Source organism: Caloenas nicobarica, chromosome Z (assembly GCF_036013445.1).
Source record: "Caloenas nicobarica isolate bCalNic1 chromosome Z, bCalNic1.hap1, whole genome shotgun sequence".
Classification (NCBI taxonomy): Eukaryota; Metazoa; Chordata; class Aves; order Columbiformes; family Columbidae; genus Caloenas; species Caloenas nicobarica.
Window position 1 is genome coordinate 99738971 of NC_088284.1, and position 19360 is coordinate 99758330.

General features: G+C 40.7%; 1 protein-coding gene across 1 annotated transcript; it reads right to left on the reverse strand.

Annotated features, from left to right (window-relative positions):
• Positions 1 to 8726: 8726 nt before the first annotated feature.
• Positions 8727 to 16509, reverse strand: PRDX1 (peroxiredoxin 1). The gene is made up of 6 exons (XM_065656400.1): positions 16421 to 16509; positions 13203 to 13319; positions 12040 to 12193; positions 11635 to 11757; positions 10643 to 10773; positions 8727 to 9097 (listed from the first exon to the last, which is right to left on the reverse strand). The coding sequence occupies exons 2-6, from the start codon at positions 13306 to 13308 to the stop codon at positions 9012 to 9014; spliced, it is 600 nt and encodes a 199-aa protein (XP_065512472.1). The 5' UTR covers positions 13309 to 13319; positions 16421 to 16509; the 3' UTR covers positions 8727 to 9011.
• Between the last annotated feature and the right edge of the window lie 2851 nt (positions 16510 to 19360).

Here is a 19360-nt window from a genome sequence, read left to right on the forward strand (position 1 = left end):
TAAACAGATTACCATAGCCATTTCATTTTTCGTAATTTATTTCTCTTCCCATGGTGTTTTGGTTAATAAAATATACAAAGTTTGTAAGTAACCCTCAGTATGGAGTATTTTTATTTAAACAATGTAATGATTAACTTGTAGAGAGCTAAAGGTGTTAAAGTGAGAATCAATTACTGTGTTTTTAACACAGTGAAAATAGTGACCTACTCAAGAGACACAAAATGCAGTATCTGAAAACAAAAGAAAAAGTTAGTTATGTTAGCAGGAGTTAGCAAACTATTATGGCAGGCTCATCTGGGACATCATAAAACATTATGAATAAGTCTAATAAATATTTATCTTTCCCAGGTCATTTCAGCAAGATCATTTAACAGCAAGCACATGACAATATACTTCCATTTTTGATTCTGTTCTTGCAGTTACAAAAGTTCAAGGTGTCCAGTGATACATAACTGATATTTGAGGGATTTTCCCTCAGTAACTTAAAAGTAATACCTGCAAGTACTGAAATTCTTATTTGTTAAAACTTATTAGTGAATAGTGAGTCACAGTAAGGCCAAATTTGTGTTCTTTGTGCTTCTGGCAATACAGTTACATCAGACAGAACTGAGCACAAATATTTAATTACATATCCATTCCTACTACAGTAATTTTGGAGTCAATTGGACTGGTTCTTCCTGGCTTTTGCTTACCCAGGTCATTGAGAACCACAGCTGCAGCTGGAATTTTCTTTCCTTGCTGGTTGGGGTATAATGGTCTCTGGCTTATAAAACTGAAGTTTGAGAACCTGTTTGACCTATCTCAGCTCTTGGGACAAGACTAGACATGGTGAGGAACAGATCACTCTTGGATCCTGAGACACCGTGAAGACATTCTTCTTTTTGGCACTTGAAACATCAAACAAGTAATTGCAAATACTTGGATAGATTTACTAGTTCAACTATCACATTGTACATTTTTAGACAAGTAAATTTTTCACTAAATCCTAATTTTTAAACATTTAATAAAGTATCTGTTTTTCTCAATACAACCAGTAGGGTGAGTATTCAAGAGCTGAACAGTAAAAAATTTGTAAAAAAATAAATTAAAAAATTGAATTCAGTTTTAGCAACAAGCTATTCAGTATATTTCAAGTTAATAAAATGTTCTATGGAGAATTTACAAATTTGTAAATGTTTTAATGCACATAACATCGTTCATTTTCATTAAAATTTCCTTTGACTTCATTAACCTTAAAATAACTGAGATTTTTATTATGATTAAAGCTGTGACAGAAAATACCAATTAAATGCAAAGCACGATCTGATCAGGATTATTGCTCAGAAAGCGAAAAGCACTTGAGAAAACACTGGTGTATGGTTTGGTTTTTTTGTTTGGTGGTCGTTATTGTTTTTACTAAAAAAAAGTCTGAGTCAAGATTTTCATATTTCTAAAGCCAAGAAGTGGCAGCTACTGATCAGCACCACTGTGGTTATCAGTGCTCCTTGTTCAGCCCCATGCAAAAAGCACATTTATAAAGCTGGTTTTGAATACTGATTTAAGTGGCAGCTGTTCCAAAGATCCTCCTCTTAGGGGAAACAGGTTTTGCCGTTCATACAGTGCAGAGCCAGCTGTACCTCTGCAACCACAACTTTCACAAATTCATCTACCAGAAGGGACAAATGTATTCATGACACTTTTTGGCTGTTAAGTTGGCTTCCTGTCGTATCGTATATCCTGTGGCCGATAATCCATCACGTTTCCTTCAGAAAGTGAACAGAGCACTTCCCTTCTAGGTTTTCAAGGAGGAAACAGAAAAAAAACCAAGGAACACGAACATGCTTTTCTCTCTGCAACTGAAAAAAATCAGATAGATGTTTACATTCCTTAGAAAAACATTACTTTAGATGAAAAAACGAGGTGTGTGGGGTTTTTTCCGGTAACAAACACAATAATGGGAAATATGGTGGAAAACTTACAAAAATGAAATAGTTTCTCATAGAATGAGCAATAAGATATTTTAGTGGAATGTTTAAAATCCCTTCAATAATATATCACAATCTGCAAAATGTGATTATATATGTATAAAAGTATTTGAAATGGCTACTTCCTGGAAAAAATAAATTATACAAGTATCATTCACTAATATTACATCTATAATGCATTTCTCATTTTATGGGGTTTTTTGCTGATGTTTGTACATAATTCAGTGAGCAAGCAATTTTCTTTTTAAAAACTACATATGTTTTATTGCCCCAAAACACTTCCAAAAGGAAATTTTGAAAGATAATGCAATTTTATTCTGTCTTCAAAGTTTCTGGAATTCATACACCTTTACATTCAGTTGCTCTGTTTTGTTGTTTTGTTTGTTTGTTTGGTTTTTTCTCATGTAAAACAAAGCATGCAATAGAATTCCTCTAAGTAAATTAAAGACAGGAAGAGGTGGGGGGATTTTCCAAGTTGAAAAAACCCTACAGAACCTTAAATTTATGCAGAATCATTAGTTTTTCTATGAATGCATAAAGCCTCTTGTTCCTTTTAAAGGAATTGGCTAGCTTTAGGTTTTAATTTCATGTCATAACCCTTTTTCCAGTATTGTTCTGACTAGTCTTCCTGAATCACTGTTGCTTTAATCTTTTTTAACGGGCTCTTCTTCCAAATTCTAAAAAAACCCAACAACATTACAGCAATAAAAATGAAAAAGAAATTCACCTTATTTTTATGAAAAGTGAATTTGATGAAATACATTAATTTTAAATTATATTAACTTCTATTAAGTGTAGATTGAAGACTTTTTTTCTCTCTTGACAAAGGATATTAATCTCATTTGCTGGTCCAAATGCTTCAAAAATATTTTGATGTAGAACATGGAACATAAACCTACTGGGTTCAAGTTTCAGAGGACAGTGCAATCTTAATGACTTCACACACATTCATAAATCTATGGTCAAATGCTATCTTGCACAAGAATATTCTGTTAAGACACGTGTCCAATCAGATGTAAAATGATTTAAGTTTCAGGTGAAAGAGCCAAGTTTCACATTAAAATCCAAACCTATCATCGCTAGGCGTGGTGAGAGGAGCTCACCGCAGACACATCTCTTGTTCAGGAGCTCGGCAAACACTTCACAGCAGGATGGCAACCTGTTCTCCCGCAGCCACGCGAGCGGGCGCAGCACAGATGAGCTGATCGCACAGATGAGCTGATGGCACAGATGAGCTGATTGCACAGAGTCACTCGATTTGCACAGGCTTTGGCCTGCAAAGCCACTCCGCAATATCGTGCTGAAATCATACCAACGTTACACTGCCTAGTTACCTGATACAAACACAGACGTGAGGACAGCCAAAGTAAAATCAGTTCCGACTGTACGCTGAAGGGAAATTAAATCTGGTTTTTTTCCTCTCTTCTACTATTAAAAATAGAAGGTAATATATTCATGACAAAAAAGACACCTGCTGTTTCTTTGATTCCCTAGTTCAGTGTTCTTTTTGCACGTGCCATTTATTTGTACCAAAAAAGACAGTGACAGCTTTAACACGCTTTCTGAACTGATATCCCAGTGTCCTGCATTCCTTCCAGTACACGCTGGGCAGAGATAACTATGGCTTCACGTCACTCCTCTGCACTAACCCGCGTTCTCCTTTTGCAAAGTAGAACCATGACATCTCTGTTTTAAGTCTCTATCTGTCTAGCAAGATACTTCAGAATATATAATTACACACTGTCATTTAATATGGAACATCAGACTGACTAAAAATGTCAGATAATATATTTCATATTTTTCACACTATTAATATGATAAATTCCATTATTTTAACATAATCCTTACATGACCATTGTTTTGATGTATAATATTACTAAAAGGTACAGTCATGGGGCTTTTGTAAACATACTTTCCTAAACAAAGTGCACCATTTTGCAATACCTGCAAGTTGTAAACTACTTGCTTTTGTTCTTTGAACTGTATTGATTTGTTGGACACTCCGATAAACTATTCAAAGGTTTGATAAAAAGGCTTGAGCACTCAAGAAAACAGCACTTTTAAAATTTGGTAGTTTTTTAGAGGATTTTTCAAAACCAGTGAGAAACTGATTTTGTAACAATGTGCTAATTTGTTAAACATTATAAGAAAAAGAATTGCTTGGTAAACATCTAAAAATAAACAATTGTTAATTTTGAAATGACATACTCATAAAAGATATACAAAACCTAGTAAAGGTTAGGTTCTGCATGTCACATCAAAAGTCACCTTCTCTGTATTTTATGATAAACATATAATGAATAGGCTAAGTCTCATGCACCGTTTTGTATTATACATACAAAAAATTCTTTTGATGCTCTTACACAAATGATGTTCTCTTTGAAAACTTAATTACAGATACCTATCGCAAAAATAAGGGAGTAAATATTGTTAATTTTAGATAATACATGAAGATCACAATGTGTAGGAGATAATTTCATTCCAGTTTTACTTAGTCTTCAATAAGATCAGACGTATCAGTACCTAAAGCCATTATCTGTAACACTGCAGTGAACAGGATCTTTGCCGTTAATTTTGAGGGAAGATCACAGCACCTGAGAGGTGATGTCAGGGCTACTTCACCACAGCTGTTCAAGTTCAGTTTCAAAGACTGACAAGAGTTTGCTTTCGTTGACTACTGTTCCATACAATTTTGAAGTAATATTTAATTACGTACAGTTTTAACAGTTTTGCAGGTCTCACCAACCAGATAAAATCCCATATATGTTTATATTATCACATGTACTACATCTGCTTACCAGTGTAAACACCTGGTGCTGTGGAGTTCAGCCCTCAAAAGCAAGAATATAAACACATTAAAAAATAGCCAATTTCATTATCATATTGTCAGTAGATAACTTCTCATACATTTGTTTCCATTGGCACTCTGCTTGTGAGAGGAATTCAGTATCATAAATTTCTGTAAAAAGATACCAACAGGTATTTAAACTGATCAAAATAATTGTTCAGGGATTAAGACTGAAACCTCATATGCTTGTAAAATGTTCTTTTGCAAAGCCAGTTACATAAACCCCCCAGTAATCGTAGCCATCAGCTACAAATACAGAGAGCCACAGCAAGATATACTTCAGTTTCCCTTCATCTGACTATTCTGAGTAAGATATTATAAAGAAATTAATGAATACGAGGTTATTTTTATAGTAAGTACTCAAACCAGAAAAAAAAAAAAAAAGATGTGCAATCACTCATACATAAAAAAAGAGGCAAACACCACATTCAAGATTCTGTCCTTTCTAAATAGCATCTGGTGTTTGCATCTTGAGGGAAAACCTCACTGAGCAGTACATGATACTGCAAGGGCTGTCAGTCTTCACCGCAGCTATGAACTGCTGATGTGTTTTTACCTCGCAGGGAAATCCGGCACCCACTGATCACGAAAGCAAAACCGGCTCATAACTTTAGTGAAAATACAATGTGCATCTTGGCACATGGAAAAAAACCCCCACAACATTTCTCAATAAATGAGGATTATAGCTATCTGAATGTCATAAAAATTACACCAGTCTAAGATGTCACGATACTAGGAGTGGGGTGTAAACCCCAGGAACACTTAATGGAAATTCCAAGCTACATCTGAATCAATACTGAGTTCAAGCAACGAAATAAACCCAGAGCCTTCTTAATTTGAAGTAGTTTCACGTGTTATCCATTTTGTGTGCTATACTTTTGGAAACAATAAAACAACAGCATGGCAAACGTTCCCACGAGCGCCTCGCGCGGATGAAGAATTAAAAAAACAAAAAAAAGTTTAATTGCATTATTTCCCACAGTCAATCATTCAGCGCAAACATGTAACGCAGTTCCTAACCCACAGGTATTTTGTTTCTTGGCTGTTTTGCATTTCCACATTGTCATCATTCGCCAGCGAGTCCATTTAAACACACACTGTTAGCAGTGCCTCGGTGCGCCCGCTCCACGTGGGCTGAAATGTTTTTTCTCAGTCACAGAATTTTTTCAAAATTAACAGCTACGTAAGTAGGTATCGAGATCAACCACTTTTCAAAACAGGAAAATTCACAGATGAACACAGCTACTATGACCGGGACATTTAAAAAGCGGGAGGCATTAAAAATGTTGTTGGGCAACATGAGATATTGCTCAAAGCAGAAGCAAACATAGTTGTGTCAGCAGCGAGGGTGAACCTCGTGAACTGATAAACCTCCCCGTCGGAACCTGCGTCTCTACATGACCAGTACGCAAAGGAAATTATGTATCAAACGTCGCATCGGAGGAGCCGGTTAAATAAATGAAGGCCATAGGTGTTTTTACAGGACATTCCCACCCCCGAACCCCCGCCGGGGCAGCTCTGCCCTCAGCGCCGCCGCCGCTGCCGCCGCGCCACCGGCGCCGCCCCCCCGCCGCAGCCAATCCCCGGCCTCCGCGCGCGCCGGCGGGGGCGCGAGCAGCGGCGGCCGTTGGGAAAGCGCGGGCGGCGCGCTGAGGGGCGGGCAGGAGGAACGGCCGCAGGCCCGCTCCTTCCCAGACAACCCCTGGTCTCCTACAAGCAGGCAAGAGAGTAGCTAGTAAGTCTGTTCGTTCCTCTTAAACGTTTATTTTGTTGCGTTTTTGTTTTCTTCTCATTGGAAGAGTGAATACACCTGAAGGATTTGAGGAAGGCCATGCATATAGTGGTGAGGGGCTAAGCTAGGTCATTGGCATAAGCCTCTTCTGTGCCCAGACTTAAGGGCCTTTATTTCCCATATTATCAGGAGTTTCCAGGACTTCATGTAGCATTATATGATGTAGTGGTCCAGTCAAAACTGGTGCAGTTTCACTTCTAAATAGAAGTCACCTTTATCACACCAGAATAAAGTTCCCCATTCCACAACACTAGACCACACTAATCCTGTACCTTCCAAAGAACTCCTGTAATCTGTTTTATAACATTTCAAGGCCAACATAGCTGGATAGAACTAAGGTTAGTTCTCACCAAGCTGGGAGGAGTGGCTGACACGCCAGAGGGCTGTGCTGCCATCCAGCGAGACCTGGACAGGCCGGAGAGTTGGGCGGGGAAAAATTTAATGAAATATAACAAGGGAAAATGTAGAGTCTTGCATCTGGGCAGGAACAACCCCAGGTTCCAGTACAGGTTGGGGAATGACCTATTAGAGAGCAGTGTAGGGGAAAGGGACCTGGGGGTCCTGGTGGACAGCAGGATGACCATGAGCCAGCACTGTGCTCTTGTGGCCAGGAAGGCCAATGGCATCCTGGGGTGTATTAGGAGGGGGGTGGTCAGTAGGTCAGAGAGGTTCTCCTTCCCCTCTACTCTGCCCTGGTGAGACCTCATCTGGAATATTGTGTCCAGTTCTGGGCCCCTCAGTTCAAGAAGGACAGGGAACTGCTGGAGAGAGTCCAGGGCAGAGCAACGAAGATGAAGGGAGTGGAGCATCTCCCTTATGAGGAAAGGCTGAGGGAGCTGGGTCTCTTTAGCTTGGAGGAGACTGAGGGGTGACCTCATCAATGTTTATAAATATATAAAGGGTGGGTGTCACGAGGATGGAGCCAGGCTCTTCTCGGTGACAACCAATGATAGGACAAGGGGTAATGGGTTCAAGCTGGAACACAAGAGGTTCCACTTAAATTTGAGAAGAAACTTCTTCTCAGCGAGGGTGACAGAACACCGGAACAGGCTGCCCAGGGAGGTTGTGGAGTCTCCTTCTCTGGAGACATTCAAAACCCGCCTGGACACCTTCCTGTGTAACCTCACCTAGGTGTTCCTGCCCTGGCAGGGGGATTGGACTGGATGATCTTTTGAGGTCCCTTCCAATCCCTAACATTCTGTGACTCATGTAAGTAGCCCTGGGCCTCAACTTTGTTATTGCTCACTTTAAGTGGGACTGAATTTGTTTACTACTTGAAGAGGTGAAGTTAGATACAAGGTCTTGGCCTTTAAGAGCCTAATCTTTACAAGTACATAAAGATCACAGGGTTCCAACTCTTATTGCTAGGCAATAACCCCTTACCCAAATCCTCAGCTCTGAAGTTCAGGACTTTATTATAAGCCATCTTTAACCATGAAGCTACACAGCAGCTACAGCTTTAGTATAACTTGAGGCTACAGTCATGTGCTTTCACTTTTACAGTATGCACATAATCACTTGAATACAAAGATTAAAGACAAGGCTAAGCACATCTGAATACCATATTTAGTAGTGCCACCCTTTTTTTGATCTTAACCACATGACTACAAACTAATGCATAACTGGCATATTCTCACTCCCATTCTTTGTAGTGGAATAGACTAGGGATGAACGGTATATATAAGGAAGTTTGCTTTCCAAAAAGCCCAGTCTTCCACTCCTGTACAGTGTTCAAACTGAATGTTGGATTCCCAAAAATTTAGCATAAACAGCCAGTTTTGACCAAATTGGATGCAAAAAATGAATAAGTCGACACAGTGCATGAAAATATACCCAGCCTTTGTCAGTCACATCTGTACTTCATGCTATGGGCACTACATTATTGCCTGATAGACTATTATCAAACCATGTTCCACAACCTAATAGCAAAGTAGTGAAGAGTATAAAGAGTACTTTACTACTACAACATGACAACTGTTGGTATCTCTGTTCTAATGGGATCTGTAAAAGGCCTTTAGAAATGTAGGTGTCTACAGACAGCTCAGTAGACAGAGCTTTCAGAAGCGCAGCCTGCATTGCTTTCAGGTCTCCTGATGACTACACATAAGAACAGTAGACAGTATGCTCTTTCCACAAGTTTAATAGAGTTACAAAAGGGTACCACTGCTCTATATGCAACACATACACTGCATTGTCACTAAGGTCAACAGGCCTTGTATACAGATATTGATCATTAGGATTTTCTATGAAGGTACTGTCAACAGGACAAACTTTCTTTCAAGTAAAAAAGTTACTGTTTATACCTATAACATGATCCCTTGACTCAGATGCAATGACTTGGTCAAAGTTCAGTAACTGATGCTTGCTCTTTATGTAAGGCATACTAGTATCCACTCAGACTGAAAGTTTACTTCTGCTTGGCAAAGTACTCTTTGCTTTTCTGAACATCGGGCTTGATTGTGTCACTGCCAGGCTTCCAGCCAGCTGGGCACACTGAAACAATAAGAATTTTAAGTCTTACCAGCTGCTCCTGCAGAACATTTTATACAACATTAAAGCAAGCTAGTGACTCAAAACACATATACATCTTTGCAACATACAGAAAGTACACTATTCAGTGTGGCATTATGTTCAGTCTGTTGTACTCATTTGTTCAGTAGGTAGTAGCACTCAAGGAACCAAGTGTTTGCCCATGAACAGTTGGCCCTTTACACATGCACCCCACCCCAACTCTGCTTAAAAGCTTCACAGTTTGACGGCAAGGTAACACCACCTCCAGCAGCCTGGGTCAGATGGCTTTACAAGTATTACAGTACACTTCTCTCCTTAAATCTGGTCAAGTCTATATTTTCCTTAATCAACCCTAGTTCCATTCTCCAGGGAAAGGAGGGGGAGTTAAACTGTCTCTAGTTCCCCTATATGGCTATCAAAAGGTCACCAAGATGCAGAGGTCGCATGGCCTCAAAATTGCCATGACCCAGAAGCTGCATTTTTTGGACAGTCTTCCTTGTCTACAGCCATGCAAGGCTTAATGCATGCTCCACACCAGACTGGAAATTTTAGCTATAGTATTAGTTTGAGTGTTGCTACACACTTCATTCTGGTCTATCCTGGTTTAGATGAGACTGTAGTCCTAGCTCTGAAAAAAAAAAAAAAGCTTTTGCCAGCTTTTGACTACTCCAGGGCACAGTAAACCCCAAAAGGCTTCATTTGCATGACATGTGACTGCTCCATCATCAACTATGAGGGATGTCTCCTCAGCTGACAGAGGATGGCATAGAAGTTCAGAAACATTGGCTCTCTTCAGGCTATAGCATAGCCACAATAGCAGCTTGTTTTAATAAAGTCTGCCACTGATTTACAAGTTCTGAAGCAAGTTAAGTAAGACCAGCAGCAACACCTGTAATTAATCACAGCTGAAGACTACTAATCTGGCAATTTCAGTTTCCATAACCTGGTTCAAACATTTCATTTGCTGTGCTTTTTTGGTAACTCTGCAGAAAAGCTACCAGCCTCAAGCACTTCATATCACTCTTGAACTATGGGCAAAGAGACTCTCATTTTCCCCTCACTACACATGGACACACAGCTCAACAGGCTTTCTAGGAATTTAAATGCTTAAAACAGAATATTAGTACTGATGGTCTCAGTCTACCAAGTCTGAGAGCAGAGTCTAAATTATGTTTGACCTTGCAGGATAAATTACTACATGTTCTTGATTCATCTCTAGTATTTTGTGTGACTAATTGAGAGAGACAAGTGTTATACGCTTGACAAGACATCCAGCACCAAATTGGTTTAACTGATATTTCAGCATTAACAAGTACTCAATGGACCATCAACTGGAATAAAATATAGTACTATGGTGTTCTTCAACGAGCAGCTTTACATGACCCACTGCATTCAAGAGACAGTTATTTGCTGTGCACAGATCTATACACATATTCAGTATCTTTCAGTAAACCTCAATTTAACTTGCCTGGTTAATACTGGTTCTCTAGAGAAACATGTAAGATCAGAAAGATGAAGAACTCTTACCTTCTCCATGTTTATCTGTAAACTGGAAAGCCTGGACAAGTCTGAGGGTTTCATCAACGGAACGGCCAACAGGAAGATCATTGATTGTTATCTGCCTCAAGATCCCCTTCTCATCAATTATGAACAGACCCCTTTAAAAAAAAGCAAACAGCCCTGAAGTTAAACACAGCTTTCAAAAGACAGTGAGTTTCAAAAACTCAAGTTCAGTATTTTATTAGAGCAGTAAGTCGTGTCATCTATTATTACTGACCTCCTCCCAAAACCAAATACCTTCAGTGTATGCACAACACTGAAATACTAGCAGTTGAAAACCTAACATTCAGCAGAAACTAGGAGGGATGGGGGAAAGTCAAAACACTAATGCAGAAAAGCAACACTTCCAGTTTGTTTTTCTACTACTATCTTCCTTAAATGAGAAGACAAACCTAAGGAAAAGGGGAATTGAAGGAGAGGCTACACACATTGTTCTCCAGAAAAAAAAACCCACACAAACAACCCTACACACAACCACAACCCAGCAATGGCTCAGTTAGTCCTCGAAACTCACATTAAGAAGTCACAGAAGTTCAGCTCCCTCAGCAGCTTTAACCCTGAACAGCTGACTAAAAGCTAAAGCTTGGGTTTTAATTCACATCTGTACTTTAATCACGAGATACCTGTAATCACTTTTATGACTCTGTACATCTTGCATTACCAATGTTTGCAGCAGCTCACCTGCATGTGACTCCTGCACTGTGCAGACACGTAATCAAAGGAAGCAGCAGGCATTTGTCTAGTTACCAAAACCATGAGAAGTCTAAACCCTAAAGAGAACCAAGTAGCATCTCCCCTTGTAGGAATGTTTGATAGCTTGAGGCAGTTTACATCTAGAATAGCTAATAGCTTCAGCTTGCTGCAGGTGTTCAAGTATATGCAAGCTCTGCATTCACCTGACATGCCTCAGGTATTGCAACATAAGACTTTAACAGCAAGTTTACCTTCTTGCTTATTACCTGTATGCAATACCTTCATCCTCTTTAAGTACTCCATATTCTCTGGCAATGGCACGTTTTGTGTCAGAAACCAATGGGATTTTCATAGTACCCAAACCACCTTGTTTCTTAGGAGTGTTGATCCTAAAAGTAGAAGTTTAAATGTTAAAAATATAGACAGTTCAGAGTACAGTATAAGATCAACATAAACTGATCCTTTCTGCAATATTGCACTCGGTCTGCCATGAGGCAACAAAAGAACTGAACACTATGCTCAGGTCTGTTCAGAAGCACCTGGCACTACCAATACGTCAAGTGCCTTTATTTGACACTTAAGTAATGAAGTTTGAATATACTCAGGATTCACTTCCTGCAATAACTGAAGGCAGGCGGAACATTTTATTAGGTTAAAAGGCTGATTCTTACCAGGCAAGGTGACAAAAGTGAGAGTCAACAGAAGCTCCAATTACTTCACAGTTAATTTTCTTGAATTCATCAGCTCTGTCACTGTATGCAATAATTTCAGTTGGACAGACAAAAGTGAAGTCCAAGGGGTAGAAGAAGAACACAACATATTTTCCTGGAAGAGCAGCATAACCAGTTACATCTCTTACCTTTATGAGGGCTGTCATATTCAACAACCACCATACAAATACTGATAGAGGAGAAAAGGCTTGATACAACAATACCTTTAAAAATTAAATGGCAAACTACAGATGCCTCTATTTTAAGACTTGCTATACAGATGGCAAGCCCATAAAGCACCTAAGGGATTTGCACTTCAGCCAAATACCATCTACACCACTCTTCAAGGCTACTCTGCAGCTAATAATGCAGAACCCCAACCAACTGAAGTCTCCAAGAACAGTCAAATTTGACAGGGAATGCCTGTCTCCTGGCTCTACTCCCATAGGCTGGCCCAGAGTTCATCTAGTGCCTACAACAGTAGTCAACCATAGAGTCTTCTAACAGAGTACAGAAATGCCCCAGGTCTGAAGGCTACAAGCCAATGAGACCTTTTTGAGGGTGACCAGTCTTTACCTACTCACTGCCCTCATGCAGGTTGAGCACAACAACTTCCAGTTAAAAATGTCTTTCTAAAGCCATCCACATCAGTACTTGAATACTTCAGGCTCTTTGACTTTAGTAAGCTTTTTTGGCTGAGCAAACATTCTGCCAGTACTCTAAAAAAAAAAAAAAAACCACAAACTTCATTGGTTAGGGGAAGGAATCTACTTTCCACTAACAGAAAACCTACAAGATATGATTTTGCTGTTCCACATAGTACTTTGGTTATGGTGCATCAGTCACATAGTATGACAAACAAGCCTGATCCAAAATTACAGTTTAGAGGAGTTTTATGCTAATTGCAAACAATTATCACAGCTAGGACATTCAGCCATGCTGCTAACAGCTTCCCAAGCATGTTCCGGCCTCCACCAAGAACCACTGCGCAAGATGTGTACTTCAGTCTACTGCCAAGTGGTCACTCTTACTTCAAAACTGAATCAAGAGTTATCCTTAGATGCCCTCCACTCCTGCATATGGCCAGATTATATCTGCGTAATTAAACAAGTGCATAAGCTTACCTTTATAGTCAGAGAGTTTGATGTCTTTGAATTGTCCATCTGGCATTACAGCTGTGGCAGTAAAATCAGGGGCTGGTTTTCCAATGAAAGCCTTTCCTGAAGACATCTTGATTTAATCTAGATACAGAGTTAATAAAAATACAGTTTATATAGTACATTTGCACCAGAAAGTAAGCATTTATTCAAAGCATCTTATCGATTTAGATTGAAAACCAAAGACAGTTTATCAGCACTTGATCTTGCAACACAAAGCTTAAGAGTGAAATCAGTTTTAGCTTTGTGACCTAGGTAGTCCAGTCAAAACACTACCATTTTTTCTCCTGAAGAAGCAACACAGTAAGATGCAGTTCAATAACCACAGCCTAGATATCCAGACCAAGCCACTAGATAAGACTGCTAGCACTTAAGATCTATGTCTTATCAGTCTCCTAATGATATAGTAATGGTTATTTTTGACCAGCATCAGCTCATCAGTCTGGAAAAGGGAGAGCTTTCTTGAGTTTTAGCAGTATGCAGTAAGTATTCCAGTTCCACTTGGTGGATGAGTTAGAAAGTATGGGATTTAGAACTTTTGATGAGGAGACCCTTGTTCAAGTTTGAGGGAATTTGAGACCTCAAAACTTTATCCTACTGTTGATTCTAGAAAAGACCTTTTGTTTATCTCTGGAGAACAGCCCTCTGGAGTAACTACACTTCAGCCTTTCAAACAACTAAACCTTGTTTTATTTGCAACTAGAAAGACTCATGGTATACATGAGAATAACATTCTATGTTAGCAATTAAAATTTCACCAAGTCTTAAACCTGTACAGCCAGGTTGTTTCCCCCCCAACAAGTCTACTGAAGAGGAGTAAGATGATACACAAGGACAGAACTCTACTTCTGACTGCCTGCACTAGAAGGCCAGTCATTTGTAATACACCCTGTATAGTAGTTTTGCTGTGTCTGGGAATGCAGTTTATTACTTTAGAATTCCACTTATTTCCAGAGTAATCTTTCAAATCAGTAACTTTATGAACCTTGTTTCTTCAACTCAAAGTCTTCTTAAAAGTGATTTCATTAAAGTCATTCTATACACTGCTACTAGCACTAGCTGCCTTGGAAAAAAAAAACAAACCAACAAACTCTGAAAGGTTAGTATGAGTCTCATGTTGCTAAGGAAAGCTGAGATTCAAGAATTCTTCCAAGTCCTGCCTGCAAGGACTAAGTACATTCTAAAAAAAGGTTGCGAGCACCTCATTTCTTGGCTCATTCCCCCCTGCCAGCCACTTTCTTCCTGGAGAACTAACCCAGAAGTCAAACATTTCCCTTCAATTTCTTCCGGGAGAGCTAGCCCAGAAGTCATAAACAATTATCCTTCAGTCCAAGTTTAAACTAATTGGTTTAGAGTCATTTCAGTAAGAGTTTTACTTTTGAAAGTTTACAGCAAGCAATCATCTGCCTCTCAGTTTCCATTTTAGAAGTGCCAACCTGTTCAGTGTTTCTAACTGCCTTTTGCAACAAAGCTCTTTATCCCCATGTTCATCCAAGGGTTTAGTCTTCAACTGCTGCAGACTGGGAAGGAGTCTTATGAGTGAAGCAGCCAGAACTTCAGGGTGTCCAGAGCATTGCAATGAAACAGTCTAGCAGGAAGAGTCAGTGATCACTCTGCCAAGCACCATGAACGCAGGTGCAATTCTGAAACTGCAGTTCTGTAAGAGGGATGGGGGGACAGCCATGGCACAATATTTAAGATGCCTTCAACTAGTGATTTTTCTCATAAGCAATAGCTGTTTCATCTGGAGTGCACGACCCCGCATTTTGTGACTGAATTGCATTCTTTTCTATTACTCAAGCTCAAGGTCACCCTTTTGCTCAGTAGTATGCCAGTCCTCCTATATTTGTGCCATCGGAAATCCCCTAGAGTATTTCACTAGGTATTCAATGTCAAATAAAAGCTGCCAGACTGTTCTTTGATACTTCCCCTTTTTGAACTACAAGTTATTGCCCCCTTTTTGGGTAACATGAAAATCTTCAGTGTTTGCAAGAGATTTAGTTGCCTTGTACTGCGAGAGAGCCATCTGCTTTCCTTGGAGCACCTACTGCGACCTGCCAACATTTTTGTTCTCAGTGCAGGGCTAGGATGTGTTATCACATGTTCTGCTTGGATTTTTAGCCACAGCATTTCCTAACCACAGAGGAACAGACCACAGACTCAGTATGTTATTTCTGTTCATTCTCAAGGAAAGGAGAATGGACACTGCAAATCAAGTACACTTGAATCAGGCCAGAGTATCTTTCTGTTGCTCCTAGCCGCACGCAGCCTCAATTATCTTCAAATTACAATTATAATAAGCCAGACCTGCACTCTTTAACTAGTAATTCATACCTTTAGGATATCTTGAACAAAAGTGAAAGGCCATTTCAAATCGCACCAGCCTTCCACTTCAGACTGTCACAAAAATGCGGTTAAGCTGCCGAGCTGCGGTCAGAAAAGCACAATATAGCCGCAGATCTCGTCGGTTCGCGTACACCACAGCCAGGTACACGCAGACCACGAAATTCGCTCTGCTGAAAAAACGCTCTGAAGCGAGATCAAAGCATTCGCCTGGGCAATTCCGCTGCTCTGCGACACGGGACACCTCCCCCTTGCGTGCGCCCACCAAGCTGAAACCAGCACGTCTTTTTTTTTTTTTCTTTTTAAGGACTTAGAAGCGAGAGGCCGACACGCCCGCTGGTCTCACAGCGCTGGGTCGAAGCCTCCAGCCCAGCAGGGCGGGAGGGGCGAGGCGGCTCGGCTCCCGGCGGGCGCTGCAGCCCGGCTGCGCGTCCCCCCTCCCCAGGGATCGCCCCGCGGCTCCTCCCCGGGCAGCGCAGCGGCCAGAGCTGATAAAGGCGGGTGCGTAGGCAAGAGGTATCTGCACCCTACCCCGCCAAAAAAACCCCAACCAATCAACCAAAAAACAAAGCCCTCCCCCAACTAAATGAAAAGAAAGCGGCAGCCCCCGCACAGAGCGCCTTAAGCGGCGCGATGCAGAGAGCAAGAGCTCGCTCTGCACGCTTCCTTTAAGAGCCCGTCCGCGCAGAGGGGAATACAAACAAACGAAAAAGGCAAAGCAAACAAAAAATAGCATTGTGCAAAAAAGCCCAGCTGAACACCGCCCCGGACACCTCGCAGCAAAGCGCACACCCGCGCAGCTACCGCGGCCCCCCAGGCGGCCATGGCCCCCCCAGACTTACACAAAGAGCCGACGAAGCACAGACCGCAACACTCGAACTCCCCGAACTGCGGCAGCCCCCGCCGCACCGCCCCCTTTATACCCGCCCGATCTCGCGAGGAGACGGGCCCGCCGCCCCTCCCTGCCCGCCCCGCCGCTGCAAGGGCAGCATGACTTGGCAGATTCGCCCCGCTGCCCCGCGGGGTGCTCGATAGCGGGCTTGCAGCGCCTTATCGGAACGGGGACACGGCCCCCGACTGTTGGAAGCAGCAAAAGAATTTGAATAAATGGAGCTAATTCTCCGGATGGTGTCCTGGGAGGTGCCGTGGAAATATCCAGTGTAATGGTTGTGAACAATTCGTGGGAAGATGATTCAGATGGCTTATTGCAAGAATAAATTACTTTTTAAATGCCTTAATATAAGAAAGCAATAATTATTTAAATCATCAAAGAGGCAGAGGTTGCACAGGATTTTGAGGGAATGTACGTGATGACTGGCCTGTCAGGGGAATGGGAGTTGGCCATTGACTTCAATATAAAAAAACAATCAGACCTTCAGACGTAAGCAAAATGCATTCACGGTATTACACAGGTGTGGGGTCAAATCTTTATCCTCTAGCCCTGCATCACCAGCTTCCTCCTCAACCCAATACTAATTCCCAAGGCTTTAACTGATTCTTTTCCATCAGTGGGAAGACTAATCCAAGTTACGCGAGTCAGCAAAAAAGCTGAAAAGTAAATTCAGACTAACTTGGAGCTTCAGGGGTGGGACGAAAGCTCTTTGAAGACAAAATCCTCAGTTCGGGGAGTTTTGCATCATTCTCAGAGCAAAGCTGCTCTGAGGGACATTTAGTCTCAGTGAATCCTTATAAGCACTGTGTTTGGATCCAAAATTCAATTTAAGTAGTTTTTGTACTTTCTGAGGACCAAGTCCTGAATTTAAATATAAAAGTTGTATTAAATAATGAGTATGAAAGACCATTAATGACATATCAATGACAAAACTGCTTGCTTTAATCAAAAGTGATAAATTCGCTTACCAACTGATTTTTATTCATCTGTTTGGCAGTTTACAGTTGTGTTTCTTACACCTATTAAAACTTGATTATAAATTGTAACCAGCAGAAAACTACAAAGGGTTAACAAACTTCAAATATTTATAATCTATATCCCTGTATAGTGTTGCTGGGTGACCATACCCATGTGATGATTCGCCCAAGAGATGACTGGTTTCAATACCAGATAAAATTACTCCTTAAATAATAAAAGCAAAGTAACATGTAAAAAAAACACCCACCTGCACTCATCTTAATGCAAATAATTTATCCACTGCTGTTTCTGTTGTTACAGCATGCTTCACCTTTTACAGAAAAAAAAAAAAGTTTGTTGTAACAATAATTGAGGTCAATGAATTGAGACATGTATATAGCAACCTATCAATTCAGGCCATGAACCTGTGAACAGATTAACCTCTGAAACGTAAGGCAGTGCTAATTAAAACCTCTAGAACAATGTAGTCTTACTGCAACTCTGGCATGCTTACCAATGGACAAAACAGTAATCACTTTCTCATGGTTTCAGATTCCTTTAGTGCTTGTTATGCCCATTTATCACACTTTCGGATGCATAATATGCTCATTTTGCAGAGCTACTACAGTTTGTTCTGGGTTTGTGTCTTAAGCATTGCATTTGCATTCATATGTCCATGGCCTCATTATTTTTGATTAGTTTCCAAGCTAGTCTTTTCCAAACATCAATTTCTGGAGGTTTTGGAGTGATAAATTGTCATGGCCACTCCTTGTTCAGTGAGCAGATGGATTTGTGCAGCCTTTTAAAAAAAATCTTTAGATCTAAGATGCTACCTAGATTAAAAAAAAAAAAAAATCTCCAAGAAAGAAGGGGCATGTCTACCCAAGCAGGTGCTGGAAGGACAGAGTTCTCTCCACACACTGTTCTTCACACAGGGAATTAGCTATAGTGTAGTCTTCTGCTAAAATAGCTGCCAGACAGGATCAGCTTGTACCTGATTAACATGGAGCATCAGAAGCCCCAGTGCAGGCCTCTCTGCACCCATCCGTACCGCTATGGCCACAACAAATGTTTTACATACCAACAAAGAGGAGCTGGCTGGCCCTGCAGTGCCAGAGCACTGAACTACCCAAAGATTTCCAAACTGGTACCTATGCCAGATTTTACGTTTATCATTTTGATCACAGTATCTCCCGTATGTCTTGGTTGGGAAGGGGTCCCTGATGTGAAAAACAAAAGCCCCACTGTATGTAAAAACAAAGGCAAAGAAATAGGTCTTACTTCAGAACACTGCCACACATTTGGGTTTCCATGCATTTTGTTGGAAGATAATTGAGGGGTTTATGTACATATCCAGGACTTCTAGTGCAAGATGAACCCAGTTGGGGCAGTAGTGTAAACTGGGCTTGGGCAACTGGATATGCTGGGGATGCTCCTTGAGCATATATACATGAGTTCTATGGCAGAGATGATCCATGCATGCCCCCTAAAGCCAGCACGTGAGGACACATTCTGTCAAGCTGATCACTGCACATGCAGAGAGCCCACTCAGTTCTGAACACACTGAACTTACTGTATACACATGGTACCATCAGGGGCACAGTAAGACTAAAATCCTGGCCACGTGGGGACATTTTAATATAAAATATGCAAAAAGTAAACTGAAAAGTCAACAACTGACATGTTCCCAAGCCTTGGGGCATTTATGCACAAGCAGCTGGTGCACAATAGTTTTAATGAAAGCAATTACATGTCATTAAATATACAATGCACACATTTGCTTTCCTTGTTTTCCTCAAGTGATGACTGTATTTCTAGGTCAAAATGTCTTGGGTTACCTCTTCCTTCTCTACATATCTTTTTTTTAATTAACAAACTTTATTACTGCATATTTGGATAATTACTGCCTTTTGATGACAAAATGTTTTAGTCT

What these genes read in the sequence shown, in the direction of transcription:
- PRDX1 (XM_065656400.1), bottom strand. Translation starts at nt 13,308, where the DNA reads ATGTCTTCAGGAAAGGCTTTCATTGGAAAACCAGCCCCTGATTTTACT. An exon ending in CAAACTCTCTGACTATAAAG is followed by an intron (nt 12,194 to 13,202) that starts GTAAGCTTATGC and finishes CTGCTCTTCCAG; the next exon opens with GAAAATATGTTGTGTTCTTC. An exon ending in GATGAAGGTATTGCATACAG is followed by an intron (nt 10,774 to 11,634) that starts GTAATAAGCAAG and finishes TTTTTTTTAAAG; the next exon opens with GGGTCTGTTCATAATTGATG.